This window comes from Mustela erminea, chromosome 10 (genome assembly GCF_009829155.1).
Source record: "Mustela erminea isolate mMusErm1 chromosome 10, mMusErm1.Pri, whole genome shotgun sequence".
Classification (NCBI taxonomy): domain Eukaryota; kingdom Metazoa; phylum Chordata; class Mammalia; order Carnivora; family Mustelidae; genus Mustela; species Mustela erminea.
In genome coordinates this window covers 96996391-97019170 of record NC_045623.1, presented here as the reverse complement: position 1 = coordinate 97019170, position 22780 = coordinate 96996391, and the positions used below count along the sequence as shown (strand labels likewise).

At 56.3% G+C, this 22780-nt stretch overlaps 1 protein-coding gene across 1 annotated transcript in view; it reads left to right on the top strand.

The window, feature by feature from the left end:
* IGSF21 (immunoglobin superfamily member 21) overlaps window positions 1–22780 on the top strand; it is a 234872-nt gene that overhangs the window by 148389 nt on the left and 63703 nt on the right. The window contains exon 3 of the mRNA XM_032302870.1: window positions 8881–9002. Within this exon, the coding sequence (XP_032158761.1) occupies window positions 8881–9002 (122 nt within the window). The remainder of the gene's footprint in view (window positions 1–8880; window positions 9003–22780) is intronic.

Sequence of the window (22780 nt, the reverse complement as noted above, 5' to 3'; positions counted from 1 at the left end):
CTGCCCTGCAGACTCTCCCCGTCCTCCAAGGCACAGCTCAGTGCTCACCAGGCAGCCACCGTGGGCGAGCACGGGAGCTGCTGGTTCTCTCTCTGGTGCCCCTGCCCTTTCTGTGAGCCCCTTAAGGACAGAGCCCATGTCCAATGCCACCCTCTGTCCACAGGCCTGACCCCCCGGGAGGTGCTGAATGAGCAAACAGGCCAATGAACAGATGAGGAGCGGAAGGCTGAGGGCAGGGAGGGAGGGGGGCCTACAGGGAGAGGGAAATGGGGCAAAGTCGCTCTTCTGTCCTCTGTGCCTGCACCATCCTCCGAACGCAGCAGGGGAGGGCGTGGGCTGTCCTGGGAAGGAGGCCATCCGCGTGACCCCGGAGCCCACCTCATGCTGCGGCTCTTTCCCAGGAGACAGTGGGGAGCAGGCTATGACCCCCTGATAAGAACATCCCCAGTACCCCAGCCAAACAGCACTCAGTGGGTACCCTTGCTCTCTGGGCTCTGGATTCCAAGCATCAAACGCGTGAGTGCAGGAGGCTCCTCAAAGCCAAGGATTTGGCTCCCCTAGCCCTGCCACCTGCTTCCTGTGGGACCCTAGGCGTGTCTCTCTCCCCATTGGACTCAGGTTAGCCTTCTATAAAGTAAGGAGTCTAGTTGGGCCAGTTGAGGGTCCTTCCTGCTCCCAGGGCACCAAGGGTCTGGCAGTTGAGAGCCACCTGGGAAAACATCAAAGGGACCCTTGTTGTGGGAGGGTCCCAGGGGTGAGGCCAGAGGGTTCCTCCTGTGGTCCCCAACCCCTGCATCCAACTGACCTATTGGGGCTCTTTAAAAAATGCAAAATCCAGATGCCACCCAAGACTCACAGAATTTAAACCTCCCGGGTGGGCTTTCAAAGAAATTGACATTTTCTAACCCTCCTCCCCTCCGGCCAGGTGATTTTGCTATGCTCAGAATTTTGAGCATCTAACATATACCCAGGTCCTCCCTGTCTGCCCTGCTTCTTGGCTGTTAGCCCCGCAGTGTGGGTTTGGGGATATGCACAGGAGATGGGAAGGGAGGTTTTGGAGCAGCCTGTGTCTGGCGGGGCTGGGAGGGCTCAGGTGGTTGGGCTCTGACCTGTGGCTTCGCACCTGGCAGGTGGGGCTGGGAGACTGCACAGGCCTGGGTTGGTGTGTTGGTGTCTCCTGGCCTGGCACTTCTCAGAAACATACCCACCGCACACATGCCCCTCACTGACATCCTCCATGCCCCTGCGCAAGGCAGGGAACAGGGTGTTTAAACCGGACTTGTGCTGTGGAAGGAGGTAGGCATCGCTCCCGCACACGCAAGTGCACACACACCATGAACCCACAAACCGACACACAAGCCCTCCTGTTCTTTCCCAGACATTTAGAGCTACAGCGAACATTCTCACCATTACTTTGCTTTACACACACACACTCACACACACACACGCACACACACACCCATCCTTGTATGCAGCCCAGAAACACACAGATTCATATACTCACCCCTGCAGACACACATACACACCCACGCCCCCAGACCACAGGCTATCTCATTCACCCCGGTACTCACCTTCGTGAGCTGGCCTCCAGCAGCTCTGGGGACCCTGCAGCTCTGCCCACAATAGTTGCACACACACACACACACACACACACACACACACACACACACTCGCATATGCACCTGCCCACATGTGTGGGACCCACAAATCCAACAGCCGCTCTCCTGCCTGCCATGCTCCCCGGCGCCCCTGCCCCCTGCCCGCCCCACCCCCATCCCCGAGCTGCTGTCTGCCATCACACAGTAACCAGATGAGACACAGAGCAATTTATGACACCAGCTGTCTCTGTCAAAACCGGATCTGCCACACACACGGGGGAAGCCAATTACCCCCAGCCCGGCCCCACCGGAAGCCAGGACTCACAAGGGAGACAGAGTGGGACTGGAATTTGGCCATCCAGAGACTTAGGTGGCACTGGCCTTGGGGATGTCCCTCCCTTCTGTCCTTTGGAATCTGGCATCCTCCTCCCCCATGCCCCAGGGGAGCCTGCCCTCCCCTCTGCAAGAGCAGACGGGAGGTGGAGAGCAGGTGGACAGGGCTGAGTGGCCCTAGGTCACCATGGCAACTAAGAAGCCAGGAGCCCTGTGCCCCTGCCCTGCACAGCAGACCCCGGGGAGGCTGCCTCCTGGCCCCTCCTCCCTGAGCAGGTGGCCCTTTGCTTTGTGCCTCTGCCCACGTTTCTCTCTGCCTAGACCCCCTTCCCTTCCATGCCCCCTACCCAACACTCCGTCCGACTCTGCCTTCTGGATCACTTCCTATCTGGACTTTGGAATCAGACCCAGGTTCGAATCTCCGCTGCTCCGCTTACCAGCTGGGCAGCCTGGACGAGTGGCAGCCCTTCCCGGGCCCCAGGTTTTGCACCTATAAAAACACTATTCATTTCTATAAAAACAGTGACCAAGAGTCCCCTGCATGCTAAACAGTGCTCTGAGAGTTGGGGTCCACGTGGAACAAGATGTAGTCCGAGGCCCCCTGAGCTAAGGTTCTGCTGGAGGAGTCAGAACCACCCCCCGAAGAGGTGGTGTCGTTTCATCACTGTCACACGTGTTGTGTTCACAGCTGTGCTCCCGAGTGAGGTGCCGCTCTGTCAGTAAAAGGGCCCTCACACGCTCCCTGGCCTGAGCGCTACTCCGGGGCAAACTTGATCTAAGTCAGCTCATTAGGAATGCCAGTTGAACCGCTGCCCTCTTTACATGGGGAGCTAAGTGAGGTGGGAGGGGGCTTCTAGATGATGGTTTCGTGGTGGAAGTTTCTAGAATGCTCATCACCTCCCACGGTACTAGGAACAGAGCAGTAAATTCACGTTCTGTGAGAGGCTTTCACATACATTCCTTCCTTTGAGTGTTTCTATCAATTCTGGGGCACAAGTTCAGTTAACATTCCTCATTTTACAGATGAGGAAATGGGCTCAGGCCACGCAGTGACAGCGCCCCCCGCAGAGCCGAGACCGGACACTCATGCTGGGTGCAGCACTCCAGCCCCTGCGGCCACTTGCATGGTCCAATTAAATGTCCCTTCCCCTTCCCTCCCTCCCAACAACAGCCCTGCAGGGCTATATGGTTCTTGCCCGACTGCCGGCAGGGGTGCTGCCTGTGAGCTGCCCATGCTGGGATACGAACCCCGGCCGCCCGACTCCAAGAACCCAGACGCTGTCCCCTCTCCCATGTCTAATCAGTTCATTAAAACCCTCCTTACACCGCCCCCCTCTCACTGCCCAGCCACAGAGACCTCAGCTGCTCCATTTCCAGGAGAGCAAATTCCTTCCTGGCTGGAGAGGAGCCTGGATAATGTAGGCAGCCAATTTAAACAGCTCCGGCAAAATACACCAGCGGTTTTCACTCCTGCCACTATTACACTTTCCGGCCGCGGCGGGATTGGCCCATAAGTGGGATATCAAGTTTATTACAGCTATTTCCAACCTGTAATTGGTTTTGTGGAACACAAAGAGAAGGAGGCTGGGGGTGGAGGAGGTGATTTTTTCCCCCCTTTCTTTTTTTTTTTTTTCCCTCCTCTCTCTCTTCTGGATGATGGTACCCAGGGACAATGGTGTGGAGTTGGAGCTGGAGACATTTGTCTCAAATGAAAAACCCCGGCCTGCCTGGACGCTCCACCGGCTGGACTGTGTCGTTCGCCGCGCATGGATTCCTTCGCTGGAAAATCAACCCAGCCTCGCTTAGGCCAAATTTGCTGGTGTTGGTGGGGGGAGGGCAGCCGGGGCCTCGGGACAGGGTCCACCACCTCAGGGTCTGTGAGCCCCCATAAGCAAGGCCAGCGCGGGAGTAGCTGTGGTCTGCTTGCTATTCTCAAAGGAGAGCATTTGGGCATTCAAAGTAGAAATGGTCCTCTGAGGACCCACCCCCACCCTATAGCTTCTCATCGAGCACTTAGGAAAACTGAGGCCCAGGGAGGGGAGCAGTGCGGAGGCCAGCCTGTGGGATGCAGAAGCCAGGTCTCTACTGCCTCCATGCCTTCCAGGCTAGGACGTCGTGGTTGAGATGCTGTCGGTACGGGGGTCGGGGTGGGGAGAGTCCTGCATTCTCCAACACGTACTCTGTGCTGCTACCTTTGCCGGAGTCTGCCCACCCCGACCAACTGCTCCACTTTGCACCCAAGTAAAAACAAATAGTAGCAGCTAATATGCATTGAGTGCTTTCTTATAATTACCTGAGTTCTAGTTTGCAGACAGCACAAGCAGCACGGGAACGCCGGCTGTTCCGATGTCCACCCCTGTCACCGCCACCGGCTGCCGAGCCAGCCTCCGGGGGCGCCGTGCATGTCACCGTGTGTGCTGTGTCCTCACATGAGCGCCTTATACAGAGCTGCAAAGGCTCCCATTTTACAGATGAGAAGGCCGAGGCACAGAGACCTCTCCAAGGTCACACGGCTTAACCCAGGAGTGGCAGAGGGGGCACCTGACTCTGCAGGGCTGTGTGAGCCCCAGGCTTCTGCAGTTGCCCCCACGTTGGGCACGCCCATCTCCTCGACCTCAGGATAGATCACCCACTGGGCTCTTTTCAACTAATTTGTGCGAAGGGCTCCCCACTTCCTGCCCTCGTGACCTGGGCAGTTCACTTGCCTCTGCCTTGGCCTCGGTTGCTTTATCTGCAAGACACAGATGTGGGGACAGAGCAATGAGCAGGACAGATGAAGCCCTTGCCCTCATAGAAGTTATGTTCGAGGAATAGCTCACGTTCAAGGACCTACTTACAGATTCAGTACAAACCTGTTGTGTGAGTGAATGAATGCACGGGCTCCCCTCCCTCTGGGCAGGGAGAAACCACACTTTCTTGGGCCTTGGCTTTCCAGGACAGCATCTCATCCGCTCCTGGCAGCCTTGCCATCCTCTGCGTGCCGTGATCTTTTGTCACGTGACCTCATGTCACTGCGGCACCAGGGGAGCATCTCGGAGCCCCTGGGACCAGCCTGCTTCCAGGTACCGGCTCAAAGCGTCCATCAGCTCCCTCCCTGTTGGCTCTGCTGACGGGAGCCAGGCCCGGGGCCCTGCTCTCTACTCCCTCTCCCTCCGCCAGCCCTCCAGGCCTCCCTTGCCAGGCGGGCCCCCTTCTTCCACTTACGGACATTCTACATCCTCTGGCTTTCCAGTAAGAACTATTCTACCCTCCAGCCCCAGCCCTAGAGAGGGTGGCAAGGGACCCAGAGGAAGGGATGGCCGAGAAAATTGTTAATATGCATAGAAATAGTTGTTCCTGCTGAGCGCTTCCCCACCGGTCGGGTGCTGTTACAAACCTTATCTCATTTAATCCTTGAGAGAGGTTCAGAGGTGGGTCGCGTTATCCCACTTTACGGAGGAGAGAGGAGAGGCTTGGAGAAGGGAAGTGCACCAAATTACTTAGTAACAGAGTCGAGAACTCTCCTGGGGGTGGAGAAAATCAGCCTTGAGGCTTGCGTCGGAGTCTTCCAGAGGTGGGGCACCAGCCTGGGACTAAGCACACTCAGAAGGGGCCCACCTCCACCTGGAGGCCTTCTGTGATCACCCCTCCCCCCACAAGACTCTTTGTCTCCTCCGTGGTGTCAGATAATACTTGGCAAATATCTGCGGCTACAGAAAGCCAGGCTTTCCCTGGCTCTGGTCTCCCAGTGACCTACGGCCCGGGCATCCCCACCAGCCAAATCCCCACAAGCCAAATCATCCGCAATTTGGCTCCTCTTCTCCCCGGGGGACCTGCAGGTCTTAGGTCTGGGGCAGAGTTTCCAGAATTCAAGAGAAGGTGTGGCTCATCATGTCCGCTGCCCCACAGCCTGTGATATTCCTCCTCCCTCAACCCAGGGGCTGCCACACCAAGAACTAGAGAATAACTTCGTTGCAAATAGCCCCTCGCCCTCGGACCTGGGACCTGAGTGTGCATCCCAAGGCCATCCCCTTCTTTCCAGAACCCTCCCTAAGGCCCAGGGAGGAAGGGAGGGCAGAGAGCCAGCCGCTGGGCTCTCACAGCTGGGCGACCGAAGTGCCCGTCCTGGTCCTGGGAAACAGGAAGGAGTGATTTACTCCTAAGCTGACTGGGAGGCCCCAGACTCGGCCCCAGGAAAAAAGATGTAAATAAAACCAAAGGAAAACTAGGTGCGTCCTTGAAACTCCCCTGTCCCTCAGCCGGAAACAGTGATTTACGACTCAGATCATTCCTCGGTGCTTTATCTGGGGTGTGCGGGTATGGGTGGACGTGTGGGGTGCAGCTGTATTTTCCTAGTAATAAAATCCTCGGTCCCGGCGAATAAATTTGAGGAGACAGTTTTACTGACAGATTTTTTTTCTCCTTTGTATAATAAAAAAAATGGAGTGAAATTTGAGATTGGGACGATAAGGGCTGCCGCATTTTAGGAGGAGATAAAAAAGCAGTTCCTGAAGGAGGCAAGGCTTCAAGTCACACGGGCAGGACGCCTTCCACTTTTACGACTTGGGGAGAACGTTCCTCAAGACTCCACAGGCCTCCCCGTGTCCTCCTGCTAAGAACCCGCTTGCCTGGAGGTGGGGGCACCGAGAGCAGCTGCTCTGTCTTCAGCTCCTGGCGGTCCTGCCTGCCTGGCAGGGCTTGCGCGGGTGGAGGGCAGCGCCACCCCGGGAGCCAGAGCCTCACCAGGAAGCCCCACGCGTGCCTTCGGCTGAATATCCTATCCTCTCTAAGCCACGGCTTCTTCCTCTGCAAAATGGGCAAGCTGCTGTTCATTGCACTCACTTCCCAGGGGCACAGGGGGGCTGCACAAAGCGATGGCACCTTTCTCGTCTGGGGCCAGATCATTCTTTGGGGTCATCTTGCACCTTTTGGGATGGTGACGGCATCCCTGCTCTCGGCCCCCAGATGCCTGCACCAAACTGCCGTCCTGCAAGGCTGTGACACCAAAGATGTCACAGAGACGGGGTGTGGGCAAAATCATGCCCCCCGCCCCCGCTGAAGGCTCTGGTTTGAAGGTACTCGCTCCTCTTCCTCCCTCGTCCCCTAGTCTTGGCGTCCCCTCTCTGGGCAGCCGGACTCGTGGTGCAGAGGAGGCGAGCTGAGAGCACACAGCCCCACAGGGAGTCAAGAGGACGAGCTGAAGAGAAGCCCAGAGGTGTCAGAGGGGCATGAGCGTAGGGAGGGGCAAGGAGAAACCATGCTGTAGGGAGTCAGTCCCACCGCTCATCTTCCCACACAGGGTCCTGGAGCTTATCACCATGCTAACCCTGTCTCCGGGGTCCCCTGGGGCCCCCAGGGACAGTTAGGGACCTCTTCACTCCTTATGAGCTTGCAGACTGGGGTGGGGGGGTTGGGGAGAGGTGACACATACTGATGTGGGCCGGTGCCTGGCACACAGTTGGCGCTCAATAAATGCTCGCCGGATTGCATCAAACCTGTGTCCCCTAAACCAGCCACCAAAAAAAGGCCACATAGGCCAGACAGATGTGGTTCAAGTCAGCTTGGGTCCAGAGGTGCCCAAAGGAGCCCGGCTGCCCCCGGGGCCCGTGCTCTCGGGAAGGCTGCAGATCTTTTCAGCATCCCCCGCCCCCACCGTAGCTGCACCCAACGCCTTGGAGAAAGCCCCCCCCCCCCCCCCGGCCACCGCCCTCCCAGCCAGCCCCCCTGCCTCCACCACCAGAGCCGCAGGGAGTTAATTCCACTTCTCCAGGCCCAGGCATGAGCCTCCTGGGTTGCAGGCTGTTAGCGTGGAGCCCAGCTGAGCCGCGAGAGGCGGCAAGCTCCGGGTCTATAATAGAGTTGCTGACGCAGGCGGAAAACTGTAGGGGAAACTGCAGCCGAGTAAACAGATAAATAATTGAAACAGTGACAACACATACCTTGCTGCTTTGTGGAGTAACACTTTCATTAGCTGCAGGCAACGCGGGGCGTGGGGAGGCAGCGGGCGGCCGTGAGCGGGGAGTGCCGGACACTTGGGTCCGACTTTAAATCAGCCTCGAAGAGCTGGGCGCCTGAGCAGCCTTCGTCTTCTGTCACCTCCTGGGGTTCCCCTCACCCCCGGACTCCTCTGGGCCTCAGTGCTCTTAGGGGCAGGGGGGTACCTCCCGCCCTCCCTGCTGGCTTGTCCCCAGGACAGCCTTTGAGGACGGTGAGCCCCTCTGTGGTCCAGGGGGGCTCAATCCCCAGGTCGCTGGCTTGAGTGCTCCCTAGTTTCCTCAAGGGCCCCCTGCCTCCAGACAGGCCTCACCCTAAATCATGTCCAAGGTGACCTCCACCACATTGCCTTCAGGGGCAGTTGTGCTCCCCAGCCTCCCCGGCCCTCCAGGACCTGGCAGCTCTTGGTTTCTCACCATTGCCTTTCTGCCCCAGGCGCTCTGAACACAATCTTCTTGCCTGGAGCGCACCTGCTCTTTCCTACCACAGGACCTTTGCTCTTGCTGTCTCCTCTGCTGTCTCCTCTCCCCTGCCTCCTGCACTCCCACCTTTTGCCAGGTTGCCTCCTGCTGTTCCTTCAGAAGGCAACTTAGACCTCACTTCCTCCAGGAAGGAGGACGACCCTATCCCCAGATGGGGGCTGCATTCTGGGCCTATCCCTGACAGAATTTCTCAGAAAGTATTGCCTGGGAGAAGAGCCAGCTCTGCTCCTTCCTGGCATAGGTCCTCAGGAAGTCACTTCCCTCTAGAGCCTCAGTTTACACATCAGTAGAGTTGGGATAACCTGGGAGGGTTCTAGTGGAGGCAGTGACATGTCCCCTAGAGACCTCCCCAGGGCACCGGGGTGCGGGTCGGGGTGCGGGTCGCACTGGCCTCTGATTCTCCCAGTGTTCCCCAACCCCCGTGCGTGTTGTCTGGAGCAAAGGGGTGGGGCTGGCTGAGCGCTCCCCACAGCTACCTCTGTGCTCTGTTGCAGGTGACGGACGGCGGCACCATCAAGCAGAAGATCTTTACCTTTGATGCCATGTTCTCCACCAACTACTCGCACATGGAGAACTACCGCAAGAGAGAGGACCTGGTGTACCAGTCCACTGTGAGGTGAGGGGCCGGGCGTGGGGGGCCACTTCTCCAGCCCTTTCCCGTCGTATGCCCTGCGACGCTCTTGGGGGTTCTCATGGTCATTCCCCCCAACCACGGACGGGCTTGGAAGGCAGGGCGGGGGCTGTGCTGCAGAGGGGAACTCAGTGCCTCAAGGGGCCTCCCCTGGAAGGGGAGCAGGGTGGGGTGGAGTCGCAGCTCTGCCCCAGGCAGCAGACCCTCCACACTGCGTGCCCCACCCCAGCCCCACAAAGCCGGCTCCTCCCCAGTCCTGCGAGGTGAGTTGCCCAAACCCAATTTCCAAGCGGGGACACTGAGGTCCAGAGAGGTGAGCAGCGTGCCCCACGTCCTGCAGCTGCAGGGACAGAGCTGGGACGTCAGCCCGTTCTGCCTGGCTCAGCAGCGCGGGCAACACGCTCTCCCGTCTTCCGCGGGACCCCGTCCAGCAAGGCAGCCAGACCCTAAATAGCTGGATCCAGGTCAGATGAGGCAGCAGGACAAGAGGAAAGAGTCCTCAGGGATGGAGACACTTGACATGTTTACCCCACCCCTTTTCTAGAAGACTCTAAGGTAGCTGCAGATCCCATTCCGTGCCCTGCTGTGTTCTCGGTGTGTCGGTGTCGCAGCCCCGCGCCCTCCTCGTGTCCTCTCTAAAAGGTCCCAATCCTGTTTTTGCCCTTGGCACTCATGTGCCAGAGTGCGGCTCTCCTTCTGGAGACCTGCTGAGCCCCTCATCGGTCTTCAGCCCCAGCTCAAGCACGCCCTCCCGTGAGATACCTGTTTAGATGATCTCTCGCCCTAGCAGAGCGACTGTCCCCCGAAGCCAGGTGGCTGCCAGCCCTCTAGTGAGAGGGGGAGAGATGGGGAGTGGGGAGGGGAGCCTCACTACATCCATGACAGGTAGCTTCACACGGGCACTGAACGTGCACAGTCTTGCACACAGACACACGTGTGTGCGTTTTTCCACGTGACACAGCCGAATGCTTTGCCTGGTGTCCACGCAAAAAGCAGCAATCTGCAGGCCGGGCATGTAGTAGGTGCACAGAGAAATTTGCACACTGATCCTGGGTATGCTCCTCAGCCCTTAAGACCTCAGGCCTCCCTGGATAAAATTAGAAAACTGGATGGGAAGTTTGCACAGGGCTCGCCCAGCCCGGCGTAAGAAAACTGGCAGGTGATCCCTGCGCACTTTGTAAGAGGGAAGGTGGTGCTCCCCTGGAGGACCTTTCTTTGTTCCCCTCCTCTCTGGGCTTTGTGCCAGGAGCTGAGAACCAGCCCTTGTTGGGGGAATCTGGTGAGCATGTGGGTGCCAGGGGACGGGGGGAGAAGAAAGCAAATGGCCGCACAGATGCCTCTATTCGTGTCCATGATTTCCCCTGTACCTGCTTCCAAAAAGGATTTGGGACGCCTTAAAATATTAAAGCACACCTAAGACCAGCCAGTTACAATCAAGATGAAAACCTCATTTTGGGAAGCAGATAACCGTCCTGGGAGCCACAGATGGTTCTGGGGAGGTGAGCGCTCAGATCCTCCCCCCAACATCCCCCACTGCTTCCCAGAACCCGCCCCCTGCCTCCACCCCACCCCCACAGGGTTACCCTGGTCTCTGAGAAGCAACTGCCCCCCAGCCTATGCCATCATCTCCTGCCCTCCACTGGAGTCCTTAGCCAGGAAGGAAGCCCTAGAGCCCCAGACCAGCCCTTCCCAGCCTCTCCTGCTCAGTGGAGCCCCCAGAGCCCAACCCTGGGACCGTCCCAGAAGATCTGGTTCAGAAGGAGCTCAGCCACTTCCTACTGAGTGACCTTGGATGAGGACCTCTCTTGGTGTCCGTTTCTTGCCCTGCAAAGCAGACTTCATCGGATGGGTTTCTTACCATCATTGTAGGATTTATTTTATTTTATTTTATTTTTTAAAGATTTTATTTATTTATTTGACAGAGAGAGAGAGAGAGAGAGAGAGAGAGAGATTACAAGTAGGCAGAGAGAGAGAAGAAGGGAAGCAGGTTCCCTGTTGAGCAGAGAGCCCGATGCGGGGCTTGATCCCAGGACACTGAGATCAGGACCTGAGCTGAAGGCAGCAGCTTAATCCACTGAGCCACCCAGGCGCCCCATCATTGTGAGATTTAAATGAGATTTCTGTCCCGGGAACCTGAGTTCCAATGCTGGCCCCTCCATCTCCATGCGTTAGTGTCACTGAGGCTTGGTAACTCTGTGCCCGAGTTGCCCTGATCTCTAGAAGGGAATGACAGTAGTGAGCAGCTCCCAGCAGCCTTGTGAGGGTCCCCAGGTTAATTCACATTTAAGTGCTGCCACAGTCGCTGAGCAATGCATGTTTGCTGTTCTTGCCCAGAAAACCCACTCCTTCTTCCACCATAAAACACCCTCACCTTTTTCCAGATCGCGTAAAAGCCCCTTATGTGTCTTCTGGCTCTTCTCATCGTCATGAAAAGACCCTGTAAATGCATGCGCAGAAGTTACTATTTTCTCTAGCCCCAGTTTACAGCCAGGGTTAAAGTTGGGCAAGGTCAAAGTTGGACTCGCCCCCGGCTGGCATGACACCGACTGCATCAGACCCCAGGCCACCTTGTTCTGGGTCTACACCATGCTGCCCTGCTCATCTTAAAACTGAGGATACTGAGGTCCAGGCAGGGAGGGGGTCCGCCCAAGGGTCACACAGCCGTGCTGACTTGTGGCCGGTGCCCTTTCCCTTCCCAGCCTCCGCTCCGGGGGTGGGTTCCCGGAGCAGCGCGCGCCAGAGCAAAGGAGCCTCGAAGAGGCCACAGCGGAAGGGAAGGAACGAGTTTAATCGGATCAGGGAGAGCTGGCTAGCAAAAGGAGGCTGCGTCTCCAGGCTGCTGGGCCCCATTAGGGCTGGCGGCGGGGCGCGGAACTCCGCATTTACATATAAATGAAGATATTTACAAATTAATGCATCTCAACTAGAGAGAGTCCCAGCTCCACAGCTGTCTGAGCCGCTTCCTCCTCAGCTGGGGAAAGTAGGGGGAGAAGGAAGCTGAGATCACTAAGAACTGGCAGAGAGCAATTCTCAGGCAGCTGAAAGGAGCCCAGGGACTCCCAAAGCGTGTCCTCCTGCTGGTGGGGTTCCCGGAGGGATGGGCATGGCGGGGGGTGGGGGGCGGTGATGGGACTGCTACCTCCTGGGAGGTGCAGGTGTGGCACCCCAGTTCATGACCTTGAGCGGGTCACTGCCTCTCCCAGTGCCCCAGAGGTGCCATCTATCCAATGTCTATAGAATGAACCTCAGAATCCAGAACTCCTAGTTTGGAGCTGACAGTCATTTCTTCCTTCAGAGGATATTTAACTGAGCACTTACTAGAAGCCTGGCATGGTGGAAGCTGTCTTGGGGGATCCAGTGGGGAACACCAAAGACCTGGCATTAAACTTTCGTCGGGTTGGGGAGGGGGAGACAGTAAACAAAGAAAGCAAGACATAAGTAAAATTTGCAGTACACATTCCACAAAGGTGTGAATTCGGATGGCAGCTGTATGATGAGGGGCAAGCAGGGCACAGTGCCAGGGAAGGACCACTATGCTGGGCTGCTGGCCGCATGGTTAGGCAACCATGGTAAGGACATGGGCTGGAAAGGGCCATCATGGTAAGGACAAGGGCTATGTGGCTGAGGACAGGCATCTGTAGAGCAGCCTTGGCCGATTGGAGATGTTGGGTGGCTCTCCCGGCATCTCTGCCCCCTGGGTGGGACTACTCAGATGGATGGCCACTGTGCCCTGGGGCTCCCCAGCAGGAGTGAGGCTGAGCGGCTCCCCCAGGATCACCTCCGTGATGCACCCATGTTGCCTCCTCCCCTCCCCACTACTCTTCCCTCCCTTCCCAGCTCCCTGGGGCGCCTTTGCAAATTAGCCACTGGCTCCTGAATCCTTGTCACAAACTCTGCTGTTCTGGGGGCCCCCTGAGTGGGGAGGTAGGATAGGGGTGACAGTTCCACCTGCTGACTTCCTGCGCGCCATCCTCCACACCTGCCCGCCCATGTCTATGCCTCAGCCCTCATGCACCTGTTCCACCAGGCCAAGAACGGGTCGAGCAGATGGAGAGATCCCCCACAGAGGGGAAGAATTTGTGGGCAAAACTCATGAATCCTTGCAGAATGTAGCACATCCCACATCCCAAAGTCTTCTGCAGTCAGTCCCTTGTCCCATTCCTTGTGTTCTGGATATCCCGAGGAACACCAAGCTGGAGCCAGCAGGCTTCCCAGGCCCTAATTTGGCAGCGAGGGAAGTCTACACTCAAAGCGTTGAGGGTGCTCCTGCCCCTCCCACACCTTGCCCATTTCCCTTTGCTGAATGAGGCCCCACTCATCCATTCAGGTTCCGCTTGCACGCCCCCTCTTCCAGGAAGCCAGTCATGACTGCCCAGACCAGATCAGATACCCCAGGGTACTTCCCCTCCATCCCCTCCATGCCCTGACACTAGGTGTTCAAAGTCTGCGGTTCCCACTAGACTCGAAGCCCATGGACACGGGAACGGGTCTGATGTCTTCATCACTGTCCCCCAGCCCCACCCCACCCCCACAACATTGAAGAAAATATGCAGATGCTTGCGGGGCGGATGAGTTAGCGGCGGAAGCTGTGGTGTTCTCCCACCGGCTGGCTCTCCCTGCAGCTGGGGAAACGTCGTCGGAGGGAGCGGCTTGCCTCCCTTCCCCCGCACCCGCGCGCCTTCTCCAACGTCTTGATTCTTCATTCATCACAAAGGAATTGAGCAATTGCTACATGTCAGGGACAGTGCTGGGGATGAAATGGAGAGCAAGACATAATCAGACCTGCTCTTGCGAGGTTTGCAGTGTAAGGGGTGAGGAGAGGCAGACTATAAAAATATGTTTAAAAGAATAAGGAAAAATATTGACAGTTGGTGATAAGTGTGTGAAGGAACAAGGTAACGTGACAGAGAATGACAAGAATAACAGAGTGTGCAGCGGGCGGGTGGGGGGCGGCTGCAAGTTCTCTTAGAGGAGGTGACATCTCAGCAGCAATCTACAGGATGAAAAGAAGTCACTGGCAGGGTTGGGGTAGGGAGGGCATTGCAGGTAGAGGGCACAGCAAGTGCAAAGGTCCTGAGGTGAGAAAGCTTGGCATGGTCTAGGGGCTATTCGAGGGCCAGTGTGGCCAGAGTTTTGGGAGCAAGCTGGCATTTTGCCCTGTGTCCTGGAAGCTGCTGAAGGTTATGGTCTGATGTGATATACCTTGCAAAGCTCCCTCTGATTGCCCTGTGCAGGGTGGGTTGGAGGCGCCAGGAGCGGAAGACAGAGCTCTCCCCAGATGAGTCTGGGGAAGGAGACATAGGTCTCTTCCTTGGCCTTGGGACTTAGGTTCCAAGCCTGAGTAAGCTGGGAGAGGGATTGGCCACAGTGTGGCGCCCACAGGGGCCAGGAGGCAAAGGGGTGCCGGAGAGCCAGCTCTCCCTCTCGGGTCTGGTTGCCATGCCCTGGGAACATGTGCGCTGTCCCCAGAAGCCCCGGCTGGAGGTGGAGAACAGCTGGGTGAGTGGGGAGGAGCCTGGGGCCTTCTCAGAGCACAGGAGAACACAGTTACGCCTCCTTCATTCATATTTATCAGGGAAGGGAGATGGGGCGGGGGGAATCAAGTGAATGAAGGAAGAGCCTGGAGGAAAGAGGGAGAGAACAGAAACGCTACTTCCTTTATTACTCCGAGACACACCCACTCACATATTCCCTTGATGGCCGTTTTGACCATTGCTGCCTCCAAGGCCCAGAGCTGGGGTGGGGGCTGGAGAGCGGGCACAGCACCCAGAGGTGGTCTGGGTGCAGCCCCAGCCTCTTCCTCATCGGACCTTAAAGCCTGTCTTCCTTCCCCCACCCCTGCGTGCCCAAAAGCTCCTCCCAGGCTCCGCTCTAGCTCTTTCATTTCAGTAACCCCAGACCCTACTCCGCATTTAGAGAGGAACAATAAATACTTGCGGAACGAAGGGAGAGAAAGCGGAGATAAAACATGGAGATAAATAGCTAACAATTCGAGTAATAAAGTGATAGCTGTCCTAGGAAAGACTCCGATATAATGCAGTGACAGATCAGAGCTGGAGAGAGCCGGGAAATCACAGAGAAGGTGGCGTCTGAAGTGGCCCTAGAAGCATAAGGAGGTTTCAGACAAGGAGGCGCAGGGGGCAGACACTCTAGGCGGAGGGCACTGCGTGGGCAGAGGTGTGGAGGGAAGGAGGCTCTGGAAGGAGTGGCAGGACCCCTCCAAGCAGGCAGACAGACAGAACCTGCGATGTACAAGTTCCCTAGAATCTGTTTGAGGGAACACTGTGCTGGTTTTTATTTATTTTTAAGATCTATTTATGTGTTTTGTTTTATGTTATTTATTTTTTTATAAAGATTCCTTTTATTCATTTGACAGAGATCACAAGTAGGCAGAGAGGCAGGCAGAGAGAGAGGAGGAAGCAGGCTCCCTGTTGAGCAGAGAGCCGGATACGGGGCTCGATCCCAGGACCCTGAGATCATGACCTGAGTCGAAGGCAGAGGCTTAACCCACTGAGCCACCCAGGTGCCCCTATTTATGTATTTTAGAGAGAGAGCAGGGGGAGGGGCAGAGGGAGAGAATCTTAAGCAGACTCCCTGCTGAGTGGGGAGCCTGATGTGGGGCTCGATCCCAGGACCCTGAGATCATGACCTGAGTTGAAATCAAGAGTCAGGCACTTCACCAACGGAGCCACCCGGCCACCCTTGTGCTGGTTTTTAAGTAGATGCATTCGCTCTTTGGTCCAAAGAGGCTTGCTTCCCAACAAGTGCCCTTGGACCCTGGTTGGTTTGAATCTGAATTACATAGCTCCCTTGTCTTTCTGCATGTTATCAGGAGCCGTGCCTCCTTTTCCTCCGAAATATGCACAGCACGTGCTGTTTGCACAGACATGTCCCTTCGCGTGTTCAGGCATGTGCCAGGTGATGCCCAGTTCTTGACCCGCTGGAGAACCTCCTCCTCTCTTCAACCCAGTAAGCCTCTGGGTATGCGAAAGAGCCAGGGTGACATTATAAGGACAACCTTGAGCCTTTTGCTGCAGATTATTCAGAACAGATTATGCCTCTTAGTCTCATGTGAATTGAACCCCCCAAGTGGGAGTGGGTCCTGGTCTCAAAACCAGGGATGATTTTAGGAGCGAGGCTGCAGTTCTCCTTCCGGCCACTAGGGGAATGTCCAGCCCCCAAGCTCTGTTCTCCGCCTGGTCAGCAAGTTGCAACAAATTGTCCTTGGCAGGTGTGGGATGGGGGGGGGCCTTACCCCCTAGGTCAGTCCCCGGACCTCCTGCATTAAGATCACCTTGGCAGTGGCTTAAAAAAGATCAAGTTCTGGGTCCACCAAGATGAATTTTGATTCAAGGAGACTGGAGGGGGCCTGGGGCATCAGTCTTTTAAAAAAGTCCTGCAGTTAAAGTTGATCCAATCACGCAGCGCCTTCTGCCTGCTCCGATGTGCTGACTGGGGCCAAAGAATTCAGATGATTCTAGTTGCTGCTGGCCGCTGGAGGCCTGCAGGCGATTTTCCTAAGGCCCCGGAGGCCACACTCATTTGGGTTGAAGATGACAAATTAGTTGACCAGCTAGTGACCTCCCAGTCCAGAGTGACCTCACAGGCACCAACCAGTTCCTGAGCCTGGCTCACCCCCCTCCCCATGCCCGGCTGGCACAGTTTATGGGGGACAGAGAACAGCTGGTGTGCACGGGGGCCTATGCTGAGCTTCTCAGAAAATGAAGCCTTGACTAGGGAACAAAGGGGCCCAGGTGCAAAGGGCTCTTCCTCCAGCCCCCTGGCATTTTCCCCAAAGGCAGAATGGCTCTCTGAGCCAGAGTCCCACCGGGCCCAACCCCAGGCCGCTGCACCTGCGGGATAGCCCAGAGCACCAGTCAGAGAAGGAGGAGTTACTGGACGCGCCCGTGTCCGGCGCTGGGCCTCTCTCTCAGGACAGGGACCCTTCCTATTTCACCTCTCAGCCCTCAGTGCCTGGCCCAGGGCCCAGCATGGAAACCCAGGGCCTCAGTAAGGGCTTGTGGAATGAATCGATTGGCAGGTCATCCGAATGTGGGCTTAACCATTTCAGACAGTCCGCGGAACTGTTTCCGACCCATCATCTGGTTTCACCCTCACAACCGTCCCATGGAGCACCCATCTCAGATTCATGGAATCCTGTTGTATAGATGATGACACAGAAGAACAGAGAGGTGCGGTCACTGGTCCGAGGTCACACAGCATGCCCGTGGGGAACCCTGGGTTCACACACCCAGCCAGACTGCATCTCTGGGCCTCTGGAAGCAGGTTTGTTTCACACCCAGGGGCAGGCACTAGAGACTCGGGTAACTTACTAAGGACATACGACCTTGTGTGTCCATCCCAACACACACGTGATGGATGTGTGCACGCGCTTGCTTATGCACACACACACACAGTGGATCTGTAGCCCAAGGCGCTTGGTGCCTTTGGGTAGGAAGCTGCCAGAGTCAGTCTCCATGTTAAAACTAGCTACTGCCCAGCCGTTCCCGGCCCCTGGATGCCCTGGCCAGGGGGACTGAGCAGGGCCCAGTCCAGTCCCAGCTCTAGAAGTGGGACTCCAGGAGCTGCCCCAGCTTCTTAGCTAGCGGCATCAGTCCCTTGACCGGCTAACGTGCTTCCACAGCCCTGAGTGGGATGCGCCCCCTGCTCCTCACCCCTACCTGCCCCCTCCCCAGCCACCTCCCCCCGCAGTCACTCCGTGCATCACACCTCTGCTCTTCCCGTGCCAGTGGCCCTTGTCCACTCACACAGATGCCGCCACTGCTCACACTCAGGCCCCGAGCGGCCCAAACCAGCAGGGCCCACTCGCCACAGACCGGTCCTGAGCTCCCGCCTCCCCGGGGCCCTCACTTCCCACCCGAGGATGTCGATGTTGTTCTCCTCTTGTTCCCTGACTTCAGTCTTTCCTTTTGCTTCTGTGGTTTCCCTCTTAGCACGACCTTCTTTCTTTCCCCTTCCGGTCTTGCACTTCCTGTGTGGGGGTTTTGTCCTGTTACTCTGTGCATGCAAACACACACACACGCGCGCGCACACACACACACACACACACACGATACCTTGCTTCCCCTCCTCCTGCACATACCTTACATCTCTTGGGATGGAGTCCCACAGTGGCCCCAGAATCTCCCCGGCAGCAGGGATCCCGGATTGCAAGGCCCAGAGCTTCTGGCGGGTCCCTATTTCACACTGGCCACACTGGGAGGGGTTAGGGGTCAGGAGCACTTCTCCATGGTTGGGTCTTGGTGTAGTGGACAGCTTTGATGCAGGGGACAGAGTTGAGTTGCTCTTTTGAGTTGGCAGCTCCCACAGAGCTGCGTCCTCCCGCCGCCGCCGCCGCCGCCGCCGCCATTCTCTGTTCCCGTGCCCCCATGAGAAGGCCACTGGGGCTCCCAGAATGTGTCCTTCTCTCAAAGGTCTTCCCCCTGGGGAGGGAAGGTTTGCAAAGCTGTCTGCTGCCCTCTGGTGATGCACTGGGGTATTGCATCTGGGGGGGGTCCCCTGCCAGTACGCCTCGCCCCCTCCTCCCCCACCCTCGCCAATCACAAGGATGGGTCTTGTCCCTTAAGCATGGGGAAGCTTCCTTTTTGCATCTCTAGGGCATCAATACCCAGCACAGAATGTCAGTAGAGATTAGTTAAATTAATGATCTGACAAGTTATCTAAATGCGGAATTACTACTTCTATCGGTCAGCAAAACTCTCTCCCATCCATCATTTGCTTAAACCCTAATGACAAACCTATAGAGTGCAGATCTCAGACCCTATTTGTGGGTATTAAGTTCAGCCCAGAGAGGGGAATAGCCCGAGAGCTGGGAGAGCTTCTTCCTGACACAGAAATTTCCTCCCTTTGGGGTTTCCCCAGTGAATGGAGCTGAGCCCCTTGCTGATGGAATGGGGGCCCCTGGGGTAACCCTCTCCTCCTCTGGGGAACAAGTTGCCTATTACCAAGGGCCTCCGGAAGACAGTGTCTTCACCCACCATCAACCACAGGGAACTGCAAACTCGAGTCAGACCTGGGATGCAGAGGGGAGGTGGCTGTGAGGCCACGTCCCAGGCACTGAGCTGCCTTTCAGCCACCTAAGCTAGGGCTGACCATACTGATTCGTCTGCCATTTAAAGTGTTTCCTTTGAGCTGTGGACATCAGGAAACAGAGGTGAATAAAGGAGGTAGGGTCCCTGGGCTATGTCTGCAACACAGGGAGAGGCTGAGGGAAGGGCCTCTCTGGGGTCTGGAGTACAGAGGAAGCCACCCGGTGGAGGCCAGGGAGTGAGCGTTCTGTCAGGGGAGGAAAGCAAGGGGGTGGGAAGTGATGAATCCTGCAAAGAGTGTGTGTGGGGGGGGGGGTGAGGTAGGAGCAGGCCTCTTGAACTTGATTGCACACAGGCATTGCTTGTTCAAATTCAGTGGTGGGGGTGGAAACCCCGTGATCCTGTGTTTCCGATCATTTCCCAGGTGATGCCGGTGTTATGGTCCACACGACCCATTACGAACGCCCAGGGGAGCTTTGCACACTCCCGACGCCCAGGCCGAGCCCTGACGGTTACATCAGAACCTCATGGGTGAGAGGGTGGGGTCACAGGCATCCGTTTTGCAAAGCCCCCCAAGGTGATTCCCACAGGCAGGTGAGTTTGAGAACCACTGCCATAGAACCCTGCGGGTCATCAGAGTTTGAACTGTATTCTCGAAGTGATGAGGAGTCATCATTGAGGTTGATCCTGTTTCTGTTTCGGGGTTGTGAGATCGGCCTCAGCTACCGGGGAGGACATAGGGGCGGAGGCAGAAAGCACCCGTCACTGGGGAGCTGAGGAGGTGTTGGGGTGTGCTGGCCAGGCCAGAGGGGCTGGGATGCGAGGAGGGTCTGGAGGCAGAGCTGGCAGGACTCACCGATGGGCTGCAGGTGGAGGCCATCAGAGAGAGAGGAGTTGCCAGTGGCCTCCAGGGCCGTGGTCAAAGCACTTCGGTGGCGGTGGTGGGGGTGGGGGGTCCTGCTTCCTGAGGCGGGGAGACGGGCAAGGATCAGCCAGGGCTGGGGACCGCTGCAGAATTCCCAAGTTCTGTCTGGGCCAGGAGAGACGTGTCCGTGAGACACCTGAGCAAAGACGGCAAGTGGGTCAATGGACACCGGGGGGAGGGACAGGTTTCGGTCAACAGACACAGGTGTAGAAGCCACCAACACATAGACGCCATTTAACGTCACTGTCCCCTCCCGGACTCAGGCCAGATCTGCCAGTAGCCTTCTGACATCCACCCAGGCCAACTCCCCCTTTCTTCAGGTGAGAAAACCAAGGCCCAGAGACTGTGGGTGACTTCCCTAACGTCGCACAGCAAGTCAGCTGTGAAACCGAAACCCATCTTCTGACTCCTGGAGAAGCATTTCCACTCCACAGAGCTCAGTGCAGCTTCTCCAACCCCGGCCCATGGGACAGAGTTGCTGAGACGGCAAATCATTTATGTATCTGCAGTCAGAAAACCAGAGCTGTTTGAAATTATACACACACACACACACACACACTCACATCTTTTTCTTCTAAGTAAAAAATCAGTAACTGGGCTGTCAGCTTTATTACTAATTACGCAACTACTTTATTGCCAGTATTAAAAAAATTGAAGGCTAAAAATGTCCAGGAAGGACTTAATTTAGTAAACGGTTCAGAACAAAGTATTTGTCGTCGTGGTATTTCTTCACATTAGAATTTGCTCCGGGTGATTCAGACCTCCTCTTTAATATATTATTGCAGCCTAATAAAGTTCCCAGGTTCTGGGAGAATCTTTGCCTCAGAAGGTAATTTTGTTTCAGGAGGCGAGGATTGGGTGGGATTGGTGGTGAATGGGAGGTCGGGTGAGCCTAAGGGTCCTAAGGAAAAGTCAGGCAAGGAGACGAGCTCACTGCTGAGCATGTGCAGGCGTGCAGTGATGACGAGTGGCCAAATGAATGGAGGATGGAATGCGTGAATGAATGAATGAATGAATGCATGCATGCATGAGGGACTGGGGGAGGGAGGGGATGAGTGAACGGAGGAACAGTGCCCAGCAGGATCACTGGGTGGTTGCAGGACTAAGCCTCAGTCAGGGAAGAGGAGTCACCTGACACTTGCCATGGAGAGACATAAATGAGAAGATGATGGGGGCCACCAGCCTTTTGTGCAAAATAGGCACCTGTCACCTCCACTTGCAGGTAACACCAACTACGACCAAGACGATGAAGGAGCACCATGGAAGGCTGCGGGGAAGGGAGGTCTTTCTCGTTTGAGAAAAAGCAAAGAGGCAATCAGAGAAGTTGGGTGATTTGCTTCAGGTCACACAGTCCAGGAGCCAAGGAGGCGCCAGGGTCCCAGGCTTCCTGGTGTCCCGTCAAGGGCTAGCTGCTTCTTTCCAGCTCCCAACAGCTTGAGTTCTTTCTCTGTGCATCTGGGTCCTTCACTGCCCAGGTGCCTTCCACACCCAGCAGCCCGAGGGAGTTTTCAAATCATGGCACCTGCTACTTGAAGCCTTACAAAGGCTTGGGAGAGAACCCCGTCTTCTTGTAGCTTCAGGGCTCCCAGATTGCCGATGATCCCAACCACTGGGCCAGTCTCATCACCCACCCCTCTGGCTCCCTGGCCATCCTCTGGGCACCTCAGCCTTGTGGCCAAGCTTGTTCCTGCCTCAGGACATTTGCTCATGCTTCTCTTCTTCCCATGCCAGGTCTCAGATCAGACGCCCCCTCTGCAAAGATGCCTCCCTGATCACCCATCTGAAGAGGTCCCCCCAACCCCAGTCCCTTATCCCTTTGTTCCTATTTGTTTGCTGCTTGCTTTCTCATGGCATTGACTACTGCCCAATGTGATCCTCTCATTTATATATCTGAATATGTGTGTTCCCTTTTGCCCCTTCCCTGATGCAACCCTGAGAGTGAGGGCTTGGTCCCTCTATCTCTCCTCTGTTCCTTCAGTGTCCAGTTGGTACCAGGTAGCTCCGTAGTCAGCAGCCAGTAAATACTTCTTATACAGATATGTGAGCTCCTGGTCAGAAGGTTAGGTTATTAGACCACAGCCTGGCATTGAGACAAGGGCCCAGGGACCTGGTCCTGAGTCTGCAGGGAAGCTGCAGTGTGACTTGGCTGGTGACTCAGCTTCTCTTGAGCCTCAGTGTCCTTTTTCCAGGGCACGAATGGGAGGGAGCACTCGGCGATAGGCGTCGCTCCCAGCTCTATCTCTGACTGTCTCTTCTTTGCTGTACTATCTACGTGAACAGGGGGTAGACCTGGTCCCCAGGGGCCCTGAGCCTCAGGTGACAGGATTTTGTGCATAGCAGAGGCCTGGAGTCCTGAGACATGTCTGGAACCCGCCTCGGCACCCTATGGGTTCTTCCTTCTCGTGTTTGGATTCTCAGGGGGAGCGGCAAGCCCTTGCAATGGCAATTTCCTTGTGAGCTGGGCTGACACTCCTAATTATTATTTGGAGAGGCTCGGGGAGGTTCAGTTAATTGATTACATATTTCCTTCCGTGACAGGGCATTTGTTTGGTTCTGTCGTTCGTTTTCTCTTCCTGTGCTAAGTTAATGTTCCTGGGCATGTTGAGTATTTTGTGGGGACCATGGGACTAAAGCCAGTCATAACTCTCTCCCCACTCGCCAACCCTGCCAGGGGCTTTCGAGCACTTTAATTTAACTTCCCTGGACCTTTGCTTCCCCCTTGAGAGTGAGGATACAACCAGAGCCCTAAGATCGGAGGACTAACAGTAAAGCTAAGGTCAGTGTTTTTC